Source organism: Galeopterus variegatus, unplaced genomic scaffold, assembly GCF_000696425.1.
Source record: "Galeopterus variegatus unplaced genomic scaffold, G_variegatus-3.0.2 Scaffold621, whole genome shotgun sequence".
Lineage (NCBI taxonomy): Eukaryota > Metazoa > Chordata > Mammalia > Dermoptera > Cynocephalidae > Galeopterus > Galeopterus variegatus.
The window spans coordinates 146,001-161,730 of NW_007726732.1; the positions used below are offsets into that span (position 1 = coordinate 146,001).

Here is a 15,730-nt window from a genome sequence, read left to right on the forward strand (position 1 = left end):
CAGTTTATTCCCAATTTTTTACCTTTACGTAACTCCTTCCACATTTAAAAAATATATATTTCCTTTGATTGTTTTTTTTTTTTCCTTTTTGTCTTTTTTACTGACCGGTAACGGGATCGCAACCCTCGGGGTTGCACCCGCACCGCACTCAGCCAGTGAGTGGGAACCGGTCTCCACATGGGATCCGAACCCTCAGCAGGAGCACCGCCGCGCTCCCAAGCAGTGCACTCTCCAGTGCGCCACCGGGCCGGCCCTTCTTTGATTGTTTGCTTATGATTTTAGGAAGCAGGATAGTTGGTTGAAAGTATATGAACATTTTAAAGATTTCTAGTTATGAATCCAATCAGTTCTACAAAAAAGTTTTACCAATTTATACTTATACTAGAAGATTTCGACATTGTTTCTCTCATAGCACCAGTGTTATTCAGTATCATATTTTTTCAGTTTGAGAAATGACAATGTCATTTTTCTATGTTAATTTACATTTCTATGAACATCTTAGAATGTATTTATTAGCCACTTGTGTTTTTTTTTGGGTGTGTGACTTATCTGCTCATGTCCTTCACCAAATTTCTGTTAAGATTTTTCCCATTTCTATGAACATCTTAGAATGTATTTATTAGCCACTTGTGGTTTTTTTTGGGTGTGTGACTTATCTGCTCATGTCCTTCACCAAATTTCTGTTAAGATTTTTCTAATTCATTTTTGAGTTATTTATGCATTAAGGATGTTAATCTTTGTGTATTAAATTTGTTCCTTATCAATTGACTTCAAATTCAGTTTGTGATGTTTTCCTTCGTGTGTATGTTGAGAAAATAATTTTCTATCTAAACATTAAATAAATTAAAAATAAATAAAAGAATCAAAAAATAAAATATAAAATATAATTTAAAATGTGAATTACGAAATATCCCTAACTTAGTAAATGTCCACATTCCCAGCACTCATATTTAACAATTGTTAAGGTGTTAACATTTTGCCTTATTTTTTCAAATCCCCCTCCCTCACCATTGGTCCTAAACACAAAGCTTCATACTACTGCAATAGCAGACTCCAAGTAGTTGGTTGTTATTTGCTTTTTAAAAAAATCTTGAATTCACATACTGTCCCCAATTTTTATAAAACTTTATTGAGGTATAATTCGTCCCTAGTTCTTTATAGGTTCTGAAGAATTAAAGGGAAATTTAACTTCCTTGTAGGTATACCAAATGCTCAGTATGGAAAAGTGGATCGCTTTTTTTTTTTTTTTTTGAATCACGTATTCTTGTACAACCTAATAGAGCTAATTTTATTTTTAAATAGGTATAAAATTGCAAGCCCAAATAAAAAAAGTATATCACAATTTATTTAAATTCTTTTCCCCTTTTAGAAAAATCAAACGTCATAGATATAGCCAAAGTTGTACCTTTCATCTCAACACGCTTCTTCCCTCCCCAGAGGTAACCACTATCCTGAAGTTGGTGTCTATCATTCATTCTCAAGCATCTTTTTGTACTTTTTCCACGTTTGTTTCCATAAACATTATGTGGTATTATCTAGTGATTTAAAAACATACATGTTGTCTACTGCACATACCGTTTGCAATAATTTTCACTTAACATTACTTTTTTTTTTAAGACCAGAAAACTCATTTGAAAGTGAGAAGTTAAGGCCCATATTTGAAGAGTACGGCCTGGGCGGGGCCTTGAGCGGTGGGCGGAGAATGGGAAAAGGGAGGGGCCGTATGGGCGTTGGGCGGGGCCTGGGAGATCCGGGCCTCAGGGGTGGATGTGCGTGTTCTTGTCGTCGTCATGGTGGCGCCCGTGGTGTACTTGGTGGCGGCAGCTCTGCTCGTCGGCGTTATCCTCTTCCTGACTCGCAGCCGAGGCCGGGCAGCAGCACTTCGTATAATGTATGCTATACGAAGTTATTACGGTTCCCGTTCTCCGCGGGCGCCTCCAGGGTTGTCTCGGAGAACTGTTTCCTTCTAGCAAGGGCTCGCAAGCCGGGGGCTTTATCCTGGCCTCACCCTCAGTCGTGCACCGTGAACTACTCTTTGCTCTCTACCGCTTATCTACTTGACCGTGAACTTAAACTCAGCATAGCATCCGAAGTCTGGAGGCCTATTAATGCCTGGATGAGTTATTTTGCATAATGTTATTGCTTTCTGATAATCTCGAATTTTTTTAGAGCACAGAATTTGTCTTCAGGGAATATCAAAAATTTCATACTCTCTGTTAACCTTTGCTCAATGACCTTATGATGGCGGGAGCATTGCAGAAGCCAAAAAGCATTACTGTGTCTGCGGGGCTGACAAGGATCTCGGGCTCGCGTCAGGCAGGCCGCGCGCATGCGCTACGTACGCGCGACTGGGGACCCTTGGGGATCCACAGCTAGGCCCCCCTACGTGGAAACCGGGTGTCGGCGCTCCTACACTGTTCACCCGGCCTCAGGCGAGATCCTTGCTCCACCCCTCTCTTCGTTCACTTCAGACACGGGTTAGGTCTTGGCGGACACGCACTCCCACCCCTCATCATCTGGCCGTACCTCCTGCGCTTTTTGGGGAGGCCGGAGAGGTTTCCCAACCCTCCCAGGCTGGCTCCAGAGCGGGTGACAGGAAGGGGACATCGCAGTGTTTCCTGCCTACCCACGAGCTGGAGAGAGCGTGAGGCAGCTCCAGGAAAGTTCCTGAGTCCCTCTTCCTCCCCACCAAGGAGAGCATCTTGCTGCCTTGGCCTCCTTTCCTCCCTGTTTTGCACCCCGATCAGAAGGTCGTGTCATACGCCAGGGCACAGAGCAGATACACCTGTCACCCCCTTCCCCCATTTCTTGTCATCATATGGGTTTGTGTATGTGTCTCTGCCCCTCCCTGGGCTCACTTCAGAAGCTAGTAAAGAGTACCTGCATGCTCCACGGGCCAGGGAGACAGAAGCTGAGGTAAGGCCGATAGCCAACAATTCTTGCTGGGAGGGGAGACTCAGTCTCCGCTGGAGAAGTGTACTCTGTGGTTGGGATTCCAGATAAAACCAGGGCAGGTGGTGTTAGGCAAGAAATAAATGTAACCTTGCAGTGGGCATTCAGTGAGATCTGTACACTTAGGGTGAGAGTCTCCTAACAGGTCAGCTGGAAAAGGGGGCCTTGAGGGGAGAGAAAAGTATCAACATAGGTAGGAGGGAAGGGGTGAGGGCCTGTGTTGTAAAGGCCTTCATGGTCAGAGTGAGAGGTTGGGGCTTTGTGCTGTGGGCAGTGAGAGTCTAGAAGGAGGCTGAGCAGAGGCGGGTTAGGCTTCGTGGATGCTGCTTCCCCTCCCATCAGGCTGATGGGCTGCCTGGCAGCAGCATCGTTCTTTTCCCTGTAGCTGGCCAAGAGCCACTGCACAATGAGGAGGAGCCAGTAGTAGCAGGCCGGATGGTCCAGCCTCGGCCCCTGGAGCCAGAGGAGCAGAGAGCTGGAGGCAGGCCTCGGCGCCGGAGGGACCTGGGCAGCCGCCTACAGGCCCAGCGTCGAGCCCAGCGGGTGGCCTGGGCAGAAGTGGATGAGAATGAGGAGGAAGCTGTCATCCCCGGTGAGAGAGGCCCAGCCTGGTGGAGAAGGGGGCTGGACTGGAGAGGGGTGATGGGGTCCCCAACGCTAGGTGGGGGAGTAGATTGCGAAGCCACACTGGGGGAGGGACATCTGGGATCCACAGGATGGTGTAAGGGGAGACTTGGGGCCTGGTCTTTGGTCTTGGGGCCAACAGTCTGGGCCCTGACCCCTATTCCATTGGGCCACCTCCCTCTTCATCTGGGTTCTCCATGTCCAACCAGCAGGGCAAAGGTCTTCACATTGACCCAGAGTTCCTCAATCCACCCCTTTCCAGCCCTCTTCCTGGAGTGGGGTCACTTGTAACCCCAGAAGAAGGGTTTGGAGATAGAGACATTCAGCTGACACAGAGTCCTCCATATCTCCAGTGCTGGGATCCCAAAAGAACCCTTAGGATTGTAGGAAAGAATGTTTCTTCTCCAGTACTTGACAGCTGGCTTGAGCCTGAGGAGTGGGTATCTGGGCCTTTCCCAGAAACTGGGGGCATTTGGGGCTTTACCCTTGGGGATTATCCCCTTTGGATCAAAAAGAGGCCCTCTGTTGCACCATTCTTCCTGTCTCAGACTTCAGGTCAGACATCCTTGCTGCTCATGCATCCACGGGTCTCTAACTTTCAGCTGGCCTTGGGGTTGTACTGGGGTTGGAGCTGTCTTTTTGGCCTAGCTCTGGTGGGACAAAGGGATAATCCTGGCTAGGGGCTGAGCCCAGAACAGAGGAGGAGTTCAGATTTGAGGCTGGGGTAAATTTCCCCATAGGGCTGTCCTTCCCTGGAGGTTAGGCCAGAGACAGAAATCAGAGACCTCTGCAAACCTGGACAGCTGTGTCTGTGATCCTCAGACACTTGGATATTGGAACTTGGTACCTCCCTGTTTACTATTATGCAGTATCTGAAATTCTCCTCTGTTTCCTTGCTCCATGGCCCCCCCACCCCCCACCCTCTTAACACACATGCAGGCATTCATGGAAGATGCCACTGGAGGGCAGAGCTGAGCTAGTGACATTCGCAGGTGGGTGGAAGGGGGTCCCCCTTTGAGGGGAAGGACAAGGAGTGGTGTGGATACATCATCATCAGTCTTCTCTGGCCAGGACCTGAGCTGTCTTGCTCTGACCATACTCAGCCCAGGAGGAAGAAGGCATCGAGAAGCCAGTGGAAACTCACCTGTCAGGGAAAATTGGAACCAAGAAACTACGGAAGCTAGAAGAGAAACAGGCGCGAAAAGCCCAACGTGAGGCAAGCATGAGGGATGGGGTGCAGCTCTGGGAAGTGGGAAGGGGCCCTGCCTTCCCTGTGGCAGGCTCTCCCCTTGTGGCTCCTTTCATATGGGCTGGTGTTTAGTGCTTGGCTGGTTCTGCCTCCTGCAGCCTTGGTCTGAGCCCTGGCCTAGGCATGGCTTTCCCCGGCCTGTCTGGGAGGTGGGCAAGTTCTAGCTGGAAATGGGGGATGTTCCCCTATGAAGGCCTCTCTCCAGGCAGAGGAGGCTGAACGGGAGGAGCGGAAACGCCTTGAGTCCCAGCGTGAGGCAGAGTGGAAGAAGGAGGAGGAGCGGCTTCGCCTGGAGGAGGAGCAGAAGGTAAGGCTGACCCCTGACCATGACCTCTGGCCCCTGACCAGGCAGCCTGCTTCCCATGCACCTCCCCAGCACCTCCAACCTAGAAGATGGGCCATGCACTAGGCCAAGAGGAGAGAGGTCAAAGAGGTAAGGGGGCTCTGGATCCTGAGGGCCTTGAGGCTGTTAAAGGTCATTGTAAGCCATGGTGGATCTGTTTAGGACCTGACATAGAGGTGGTTCTCAGGGAATGGGGCCACTGCAACAAAGGTGGTTAGAGAAACATTTGTTCATGAACGTTTGTTCTCCTTTGTGTCGAGAAGGAAGTTCCCAAGAAGGGAATAGCACAAAGATCTGAGGTGTAAAGGGCGAGAGCCAGGGCTGCCCCAGCTGGAAGGCTGTGTCCTCCGACTGGCCCTGTTCTCCAGGGACCTAGGATGGCAGGAAACCTGGCCATGGGTGCTGTAGCAGATGGGTCAGAACATAGCAGGGGACAGGCATTAGCAGGGAGGGTTTTCACTTTTCTGAATATCAGTCCTGCCTAATGCACCTTAAATATCCTGGTTCTTCTCCCCTGTACCATTACCCTTATTCTTAACATCGTACTTTAGTGTGGTTCATTTCTTACAACTGATATTGATACATAATTATTAACTAAACTCTGTGCATGATTCATATTTTATTAGTTTTTCCTCAGAATCTTTTTTCTTTTCCAGGGTCCCATCCAGGATACCATGTTACATTTAATTGTCATGTCTCCTTAGGCTCCTCTGGGCTGTGACAGCTTCTCAGACTTTTCTTGTTTTCAGTGCTCTTGACAGTTTTGAGGACTATTGGGCAAGTAGTTTGTAGAATGTCCCTCAATTTGAGTTGGCTAATGTTTTTCTCATGGTTAGACTGGGGTTATGGATTTGAGGAAGACGACAACAAGTGAAATTCCACCTTCAACACAACATAGCAAGGGTACATGCTTGACTTAGCACTGATGACATTAACCTTGGTCAACTGGCTGAGGTTGTGTTTGCCAGATTTTTCTACTGTAATGTTACTGTTTTTTTCCCACCTTCCTGTGCTTCTTTGGAAGGAAGTCACTATGCACAGCCCTCACTTAAGGGGTGCGGACTTATGTTCCACCTCTTTGAGAGGAGAGTATCTACATAAATTATTTAGAAGTCTTTTGTATGGGAGAGTTGTCTCTTCCCTGTTTATTCAATCTTTCTTTCTTTTTTTCTTTTTTTATTTTTATCAAATCAAAATTGATTATACATATTTTTTGGGTTTAACGTTGAGATATGTTGATCAAATCAATATTACTAGCATATATATTGTTACATATCATACTTATTATTTATGCCCCTTGTCCAATCTCACCCCAACCCCCTCCCCCCTTCCTCCCCCCTTCCCCCTCTTATTACCCCAGATTTCTTCTCTCCCTTTGAAAGAGTAATGGTTACTCTGTTGTTTGTTGCCTAGATGATCTGTTCAATGCTTAGAGGTGTGATTAGTCCCCCAATATTATCGTAGAGCAGATGTTTTTTCTGTCACTCTGGGATGGGCTTTGTGCAGAGAGAGATCCTCTTCTTTTCTTTGGTCTCTGCTGGTGACTCTCCCTGTGTCCATGCACTCCAGTGGCTGGTGGACCATCTGCATGGTGGTTGTGGCATCTACCTGCTTTCACAGCAGCCATGGTTATTGTGGTGGCTGTGGTGGGCCACCCACACGGAGGTGATGTTTTTGGCATGCTCCCTGGTGCTGTCGGTGTGCCTGGTTGTGGCAGGGGGGTCCTGTCCCCAGCTCCATCCTTTGGGTCCCTGGGCGGGCCCTGAAGCACTGGGGCAGTGTGCTTTGTTGTTGGAGGGGGGTCCAGTTCCCGGATCCATGCCTCAAGTCCCCAGGTGGGCCCCGAGGCGCTGGCATGGGGGTTCGGTCCCTGGCTCCATGTCTCAGGTCCCTGGGTGGGCCACAAGGCACTGGCACAGTGTGCCTGGTTGTGGGAAGGGGGTTCAGTCCCTGGCTCCATGCCTCAGGTCCCTGGGCAGGCCCCGAGGCTCTGGCAGTGTGTCTGGTTGAGGGGAGGGTGGTCCAGTCTCCAGCTCCATGCCTCACGTCCCCGGGTGGACCTGAGGTGCTGGCAGTGTGTCTGAGCCGGGACTAATTTTTTTGTCCTTTGCTTACTTCTAAAGTGGGGGAACTTCCTGTTGGGACCAGTACTTGAGCTCTGTGGTTTAGCTAAATTGCTGCTTTGCTGCTGCTTCCCTAGGGAAGGCTTTTTGTACAGCAGAGGTTATAATGATTGACTTTATAGGTACTTCTAGCTCTCCAGAGACTTGGTGCACCTGGGTTGTGTAGAAACTCTGATCTGGGCCTGAGTCTTTTCATCAAACTGCTCCCCATGCAACTCTGCATTCCTGACCAGTTTCCTCTGAGTGGTCCTATGCTGATTGGGGTACAGATCAGCTGTCCTTGCTCTGCCCCAGTGTGCCCCCGGTGGGCCTGTCTCTCCCACTGCCTGTGCTGCAAACACTTCCTGTGGGACCAGCCGTGCACCAGTCCCTTGTGATGACTCATGCGCCTCTGAGTGACTCCATTTTTTCAGTTGTTGTGGCTTCTCACTCCTATGAGGGTCCACGGGAACCCTATTAGTGGTCTTGCTGGCCTGGGGGCCACCAAGGTCCTCTTCTCCCCTGCTGCCTCTAAGCAACTACATCCAAAGGGCACAGCTGTGGCTTTTGCCGGCTCCTGCTCTGTGAGCTCAGCTGTTCCAGCCTTAAAGTGGCTGCGGCTTGAAGTGGTCAAAGCAGTTTTTTCTTTCTCTCATCGTGGCTTCTCCCGCCTTCATGTACTCTGTAGGTCTCTCCTCCTCTTTCCCTGAGGTCTAGAGGCCCCAGCTTGGCTATTGTTGCTTTATTATGTAATTGTAAATCGGTTGATTTGTGGGAGAGAGTGATGCTGGGGACCGTCTATTCCGCCATCTTGACTGGAAGTCTATTCAATCATTTTTTATATCAATAATTTCTTAGTCATTTCTCAATATCCATATGGATTCGTGGGTATTTATTTTGTACTTTTTCAGGAAGGCCCGGGAGGAGCAGGCCCAGCGGGAGCATGAGGAGTACCTGAAACTGAAGGAGGCCTTCGTGGTGGAGGAGGAGGGCGTGGGCGAGACCATGACTGAGGAGCAGGTGGGCCTGCCACCCCTGGGAAACCCCTTTGTGCACCTACCAGTGCCTGTGTCAGATCCAAGGCCGGCCACCCCATCCCAGACAGCCCTGGTTGGGCAGTGAGAGGCGGGTGGGCGTCAGTAACAGCAGGCTCTAGTAGCCAGAGTCCTTGTTCTCAGCAGAAGATGGTGCCCCCAAAACCCTCACCCGGGAAGCTCTGCTGCTCATGCAGGCAGGCGGGCAGGTGGCACATGCAGGTGGCTGGGCAGGCACACAGGCAGGCAGCCCTCAGGTGAGCAGGTAGGTGGGTAGGCACAGACCTCTGTGGCCCCTGCCAGTGGGACACTCACCCTGATTTCTCTGCTGCTCTAGTCCCACAGCTTCCTGATAGAATTCGTCAACTACATTAAGGTAAGAGGCCACAGAGCATGAGTGTCAGTGCCCTGCCTTGTGTGTGCGTGTCATGTGTGTCCTCAGGGTCGAGAGGGCAGGCCCAAGTGTGGGCTGCCATGGCTAACTCAAGCTCACGCAGGGGTGGATGAGAGAGCCCAGAGGGGCTCAGCTGCTGGGGTCCTGGCCACGAGAGGGCCTTCCTCTCTGACCCGAAGGTGGAGAAGGACCTGGCTCCATGTAGGAGGTGTGAGCCTTTGATGGCTTCCTCACACTCAAGGTGTGACAGTTTCTCTGCTCTTCAGATCCCCAGCTCAGTGAGTCACTGTGTTTTTAAGTCTCTTCATGAGTGTTTTTTTTTTTTTTTTTCCTTTTTGTCTTTTTTCATGTCCGGCAATGGATCGCAACCCTCAGTGTTGCGCCCGTACCGGACCGGGACCGGCAACGGGATCGCAACCCTCGGTGTTGTCCCCACTCCTTGCTCAGCCAGTGAGCGGCCAGTCTGTATGTGGGATCCGAACCCTCGGCGGGAGCGCCGTCACGCTTCCCAAGTGGTGCACTGTAGCAGTGCGCCACCGGGCCGGCCCCCTTCATGAGTGTTTTATGTCAGTTCTGTCACACCAAAGCTCCACTAAGTTGAAAGAAGCATCCTCTGCCATGTGTTTGTGACTGGGAACTTGGGTCTTCCATGGGAAACAGAATGGTTTTCCTTTGGAATCTAGGGTGGCGCAGTGGTGTGGCCCCTTCTGTCTGCAGCCACCGTGCAGGCCGCCCCGCTGCTGCTCTGGGTTGCATAAGCACGTCCTGCTCTGCTTTGCTGCTAAGCAACTTCTCCTCTCCCACGATGGATGCGGTGAGGGGAGAGGTTTTCAAGTGCAGCTCAGAGGTGCAGAGGCGGCTGAGGGAAGGAGTGCAGAGGGAGTGGGGGCGGGGGGTGGTGGTGCTGGGGCTGCCATGAGCCAGGGCTTGCATAATCTCCCCCCACACACCAAAAAAGAGAGCAGGGTTTAGATGCCTCTAGCAGCTAGGGTCTGGGCCCACAGCCTGGGGCCCAGGGGCTCATAAGAGGGAGAAATGCTTGCAGCTTCCAGAGGGTCCTGTTTCCTCAGGCTGTGGGCGTTCCCCTCTGACGGAGTCCTTTCCCCATCCTGCCACACTTGGTTAGGGGCTGCAGCCCTGGGCAGCCTCTCTCTCACACTTCCCTGCTGTCCCCACCCACCCAGGGGGCAGCAACATGGTCCTGGAGTCCCTCTTCCAGGAAGCCTTTCCTGGTGGATTTAGAGGAGGGAGTCACCTTCAGCATCCCTCTCCCCTCAACCGAGACTGGAGGCAGAGCCCCCAGGGCAGTTCTAGCCCTCGCTTGTGGTGGCTCCCTGGAGGTGCCATTCTCCGGGAGTTCTCCAAACTCTTTTAGAGCTTAGAAGTTTTTCCAGCCTGTGCTGGCTGATTCTCCCAGAACTGCTGTCTTGCAGGGAGAAGGAGTACTTCTGAAATTTAGTCCACCTGCCTTCCTCCTCGCTCCTAGGGGATGGGCCCTTTCATCTTGGATTTCAGACCAGAGGAACATTTCTGCATCAGCACAGTTTATATGAGGTGTAGGAATAGCTTACTTCTGAAATTTAGTCCACCTGCCTTCCTCCTCGCTCCTAGGGGATGGGCCCTTTCATCTCGGATTTCAGACCAGAGGAACATTTCTGCATCAGCACAGTTTATATGAGGTGTAGGAATAGCTTGCTCTTCTTGGCCCACTGTCCTTTCTGCCCATGGCTGGGTTCATTTGTTTTTTTAAACACACTTTTGGCCTCAGCAGCACCTCAGACTAGGTCCTCAGGCACCACTGGTGATGTCGTGTTCCCGCTCCAAGATGTCACTGAGAGCCCAGTAGCTGTTCCCTGTTTTGTAGGTAGAGACCAGCTGGCCTGATCACCTGAGGCTTGCCCACTCCTTGGCCCAGCTGCCTCTCTGTTTGCATGCATGGTTTGGTATTTCAAAAAGTCACATGCCACCTGCAGCCGAGGAGGTGTGCCCATGTCAGTCACTCCTCCCCCAGTTCATTTGCTGTGGAAAATTTTTAGAAGCACAAAAGTCCACCTTCTCTCAAGTCATATATCATCTACGAGGAAGGCAGGGGCAGGTTCACGTATGGACCTGGCTATGGCCCCTTGGCCGCACCCCCGGGAACTGAAGTTTCTGCGGAGGGCGTGAGGGCAGCACTTGGAATGTGGCATGTGGCATGTGGCTATGTGGAAAGCATTCAGTGATGGTCACGATGTTACTTTAAGGGAGGGCTCAGTGCCTCTTATGATGTGAAGAGGACAAATAGAAGGAAGTATAGCTGTGCCAGGGCCGAGGGGGCGGTGAGCAAAAGCAAGGCAGGAGCAAGTCCCCTCTGTCTCTGCGAGAGACCCTGCCTTGTCAGGCCTTTTCTCTGCTCCCTTCTTGTCATACACTCGCCTGTCTCAGCAGCTGGACTGTGAGCTCAAGGGAAGGAGCCAAGTCTTATTTCCATGTGTCCCCACACCTTCTCAGGGCTTTGTCCTGGCAGGTCCTCAGCAAAGACAAGTCCTGGTGACAGTATTTTTCTTTTTTTTTTGGTTTGTCTGTTTTTTGGTTTTTTTGGCAGCTGGCTGGTACAGGGATTGAACCCTGGACCTTAGTATTATCAGCACCATGCTCTAACCAACTGAGCTAACTGGCTAGCCCCTGGTGACAGTTTTTAAAAATACCTTTGGGTGACTATCACTCCTTCTCTTCCTCTCTTTGGTGCTTCCCCTTCCAACTTGTTCATGATGTTGACAAGATGCAGCTGGGATGCAGGGGACAGGGTGGCAGCTGTGCTTCAATGTCCATGTATGTGTCTGTCTCTGGGTAGTTCCCAGTCCTGGACAGGGCCCGTGAGTAGGTGGCTGTGTTGGGTAGATCCCTCCTCGCAAGCAGGGGATATGTTTATGAGTGTGTGTGTTTACGGGAGTTAGTGTGTGTCTGTGTGTATCAGAGGAGTGAGGCTGTACCCCAGAAATGTGCATAGTGTTTATCCAGCCGCCCAGCACAGATGAGATTAGAATGCAAACCTCAGAGAGGATCTATGCTGAGAGGGGTTTGCCCAAGCTCAGCCTCTCTCTATTCTCCCTCCTTGTAGCAGTCCAAGGTTGTGCTCTTGGAAGATCTGGCTTCCCAGGTGGGCCTGCGGACTCAGGTAAGCCCTGGAAGGTGGCCTGCTATGTGGAGTGTGGCCACAGGCCTGTGTGGCTGGCAGAGGGGGGCCTGCCTTAAACACGGAGAGTCTTGATGCCCCCTCTACCCTGCCCCCAACCAAAAGTGAGTAGAGTATAGTAATCTCTTGGTGTCCCAGGAATCCTGCATTTTTACTAGGTGGGAGAATAGGCAGGAAAGAAAAAGAAATCCAAACCCTATCACTCTACCAGTCCGCATGACCAAAGCAGCCCACATGCAGTTACCTTACCTTGACAACTCTCTTGCAGACAGGCCACCCCAGCCTTCATGGCCAAACATCACCACTGCCCTCCTCCTGACTGGGAAAGAGCCTTTGCTGGGTGTCTTGCAGGGCCTGGGACCAGAGCCCCTTCTTGCCAGGGCCCTTCCACAGGAGAAGCACAGAGTCACATTGGAAGACAGCCATGAAAGGGAGAGGAGGAGATTTGGGGGTAGTGGGAGAGAAGTTGTGGGTGTTTTGTGTGGGTATGACAGCACCTATCTTTGTTCTGGGTATTATTCTTCTTCTAGGACACCATAAACCGCATCCAGGACCTGCTGGCTGAGGGGACTCTAACAGGTGAGAGGATGAGAATCAATCCTTGGGGAGTGTGTAGCCACAGGGGGCTGCAGGGACTTGTTTCAGAAGCAGGATAACCATCCCGTGTGGAGGGAGGGTTGTGTAGGGAGGGGCATTGAGTGGATTCTTCAGTGGATGTGGTTGGACGCAGTTATATGGAGGCCATGCTGAGGCCTAGGGATGGCTGCAGGGTGACGAGGACAGACAGGAAAGCCTGATTTGACTTGTCTAGCCAGGGTTGGATGCAGCCAGGAAAGGCCAGGCAGGCAGGAAACCTGGAAGGCTCAGAGCCAGTTGTGAGGGAGTGGGTGGGCATACTCAGGCTGGGTGGGGTGGGTCCAAGAGGGCTCAGCCCCACCGCCTACATGTCCCCACAGGTGTGATTGACGACCGGGGCAAGTTCATCTACATAACCCCAGAGGAGCTAGCTGCCATGGCCAACTTCATTCGACAACGAGGCCGAGTGTCCATCACTGAGCTTGCCCAGGCCAGCAACTCCCTCATCACCTGGGGCCGGTAGCCTTCTGCCAAGGCCCCAGCCTGACCCCAGCCCTTGCTTCTCAGACTCGGAGCTGGTGTGGCCTACCTGGCAATACAGCTTCATTCCTTCCCACCATCCTGGAGCAGTGTTGGAGTGTGGCCAGGCAGTAATAGATTAAAGACCTGTTAGCAGTGCTGACCTTGGTGTGGCTTGGTGTGGTAAAAGGCCTGGCCTGGTATCACAGATGAGCAGGTGGAATGGAGGCCTCAGAATATATCTGAGAGGTGGGCAGGGCCCCTTGGAAGCTGATGGAAGTCCTATTGTTATTATTATGCATTTATTCAAAAAAAAATATTGCACACTTACCGTGTTCCTTTGTTTCCTGCAAGCGCTGCCCTCAAAGCCTAGATGAGGTCTTTCTCTCCTTCCATACCCCTCAGAACAAAAGTAGAGAACCCTGTAAAGCCACATCTCTTTTAACTGGGGAGGAAGGTCTGATAGTTGTTTGTACAGATTGAAGAGTCCTAAGCAAGGCTGAATGCCCCTAGGGAGAAGAGTTAATGAGAAGTGCCAAGGATAGAGTCCTAGGGAACGTCAGCTTTTAAGCGAGGGAAGGGAGGACAGTAAAGGAGAGAGGCTGGGCCAGCCACTTGCAGGGAGGTAGAAAAAAGGGGAGGACCTGCTTGCACTGGATATAACTGTGCAGCAGAGGGACATTGCTCGTACAGTCAATGACATGGATTCAGCTCTATATCCTTGACCAAAAAAAAGTTGAAATGGTGTGGGTGATTCCACCCACTGGTGGATGTGAGGACCATATGCTCAGGAGTGGGTGTGCAATGGAAGATGTGTATTTCCTTTAGGGTCAGTCACTCTGGTTCCTGTGGGCTATTCACGTGTGAGCATCGTGCTGTGCTGAGGGTGAGGTGCATGTTTCAATGTGCATTTTTTTATGCAAGGTGTTCCCTATACATAAGCCACCTACTTCCTCTGTGCCTGGTGGAGGATGCAGCTTTCTGTTGCAGCCCAGGAGGAAACTGTGTGGATGGTGATGAGGAGACGGTATACCAGGTTCTAGGGAAGCACCTTCCTGAGGGGTTGTAAAGAGTGATTTTGACTCTTGGTGCTGTAAGCATTGACTATAGAACTTAAATCCCAAGTAAGGTGCGACTCTGCTCCTTCCATCAGCAATGGGCACTTGGAGTCACCTTGAGTTGTGAAAGGCCACATGCATCTTTTGGAAGCCCATCTGGAGCCCACAGTCTAGTAGAAAAGGGAAGAAACAGACATAGATGACCACAGTATGAGATAGAAACATAAAATTACAAACGGAAAGAAGAGATGACAAAATCAGGTCAGTGGTTCTCAGCCCCAGTTCCATAGGATTACCTGGGGAGTTTTCAGTAGTTTCATGACAGGCTGCATCCAGGACCACTTAAATCAGAACGTCTGGTGAGCTGGGGCAGGGGAGGGGAAAAAATGTTTAATAAATGTTTTGAATCTATAACTAATTTCTTAAACGTTTACAGTCATTGTATCCCACAAATTGTCATTACTCCATCAACTCCTCCCTCCACACTCCCCATTGGACTGTTCAAGGTTACCCGCTTCAAGCCTTCATGAATGCGTGCCCCAGACACCTCTAGGCCCAAGCTCTGGCCCCAAGATTGGAGACAACCATTCCACTAAGGCTGTGTTGTTCAAGCTTGTTTGACAGTACCCCTTAGTAAGAAATTCATTTTACATTAAGGACTCAGTACCTGTGTGTGCACATATACATACAGGTAACAGAAGCAAAAGTTTCACAGTACAATCATTTCCTCATCATGGTTTGATGCATGTCGATATTTGCTTCTCTGTTCTGTTTCATTGCTGATGGTAAGTAAATTGATTTTACTACCCACTAACAGATCTTGACCTATAGCTTGAAAAACAGGGTTCTAAGGAAACTTGTTCCTTTTGTATTGAGAACAGGGCCAGAGATGAGTATCTGGGTGAAGAGTTGTATATTGTATATAACTTTTGATAGTCATAGAGTTGTACCAAAAGTAATTTAGACTACAATAGTGATGCTGAGAAAGATTTTGACTTGGTTATCCTGACACCATTTTTGTTTGGCTAATACAGTATTTGATTATTCATTACAGAAAAATGGATAAGGGAACCTGATAAGAGACCTTACCAAATACTGATACTGTAAAATTAAACTGATTTAAATATAACCTTTTGCATATAGCCTGCTAGATTTACTCTGGATTACTCATTTTATCTTTCATATATGATTTTACAATTGGACATATTTCTAACATACAATACAAAAAAACTCACCTATAATAATAATAAAACAAAAACTATTAATGTTCCAATTGTATTAGAACCAAGTAACTGAGATTTAATACCTCTGTTGCTTTAGATTTTCCTTTAACTACTTCTCGTGGTGAGTTAAGTCACTTTGTTGTTGAGCTAAACCCGAGTTGACTGTGTAGTTCATGTAGCAGTGAAATTGTATGGACACATGTTCGATGTCTAGTTTGGCAGTTGTCTTGATGTCTTTTTAGTTTGTGCTTATTGCTTCATATTATAATAGACCAGAGTAACAAGTGTGAATGTCATAGATGAAAAATTATTGAACATATCATTGTCAGGAAATTCTCATTTTTCCAAGTCTCACTTACTGTCCTGGCTGAGTGGCAGCAACTCAGGAGAGAAAAAGTTGGCAAATAGTAAGAGAAGTACATAAAGGCAGGTAATAAAAGTTTTATTAAGCCGCCAACCACCATGTGTATCTGCAGTGATT

The 15,730-nt window shown here is 49.7% G+C and overlaps 1 protein-coding gene across 1 annotated transcript; it reads left to right on the forward strand.

Annotated features, from left to right (window-relative positions):
- The first annotated feature begins 1,751 nt into the window (after positions 1–1,751).
- On the forward strand, positions 1,752–15,155 carry DDRGK1 (DDRGK domain containing 1). Its single transcript, XM_008570653.1, has 9 exons — positions 1,752–1,879; positions 3,336–3,544; positions 4,680–4,792; positions 5,031–5,200; positions 8,182–8,290; positions 8,642–8,680; positions 11,799–11,855; positions 12,404–12,452; positions 12,830–15,155. The coding sequence occupies exons 1-9, from the start codon at positions 1,791–1,793 to the stop codon at positions 12,970–12,972; spliced, it is 978 nt and encodes a 325-aa protein (XP_008568875.1). The 5' UTR covers positions 1,752–1,790; the 3' UTR covers positions 12,973–15,155.
- Positions 15,156–15,730: the final 575 nt, after the last annotated feature.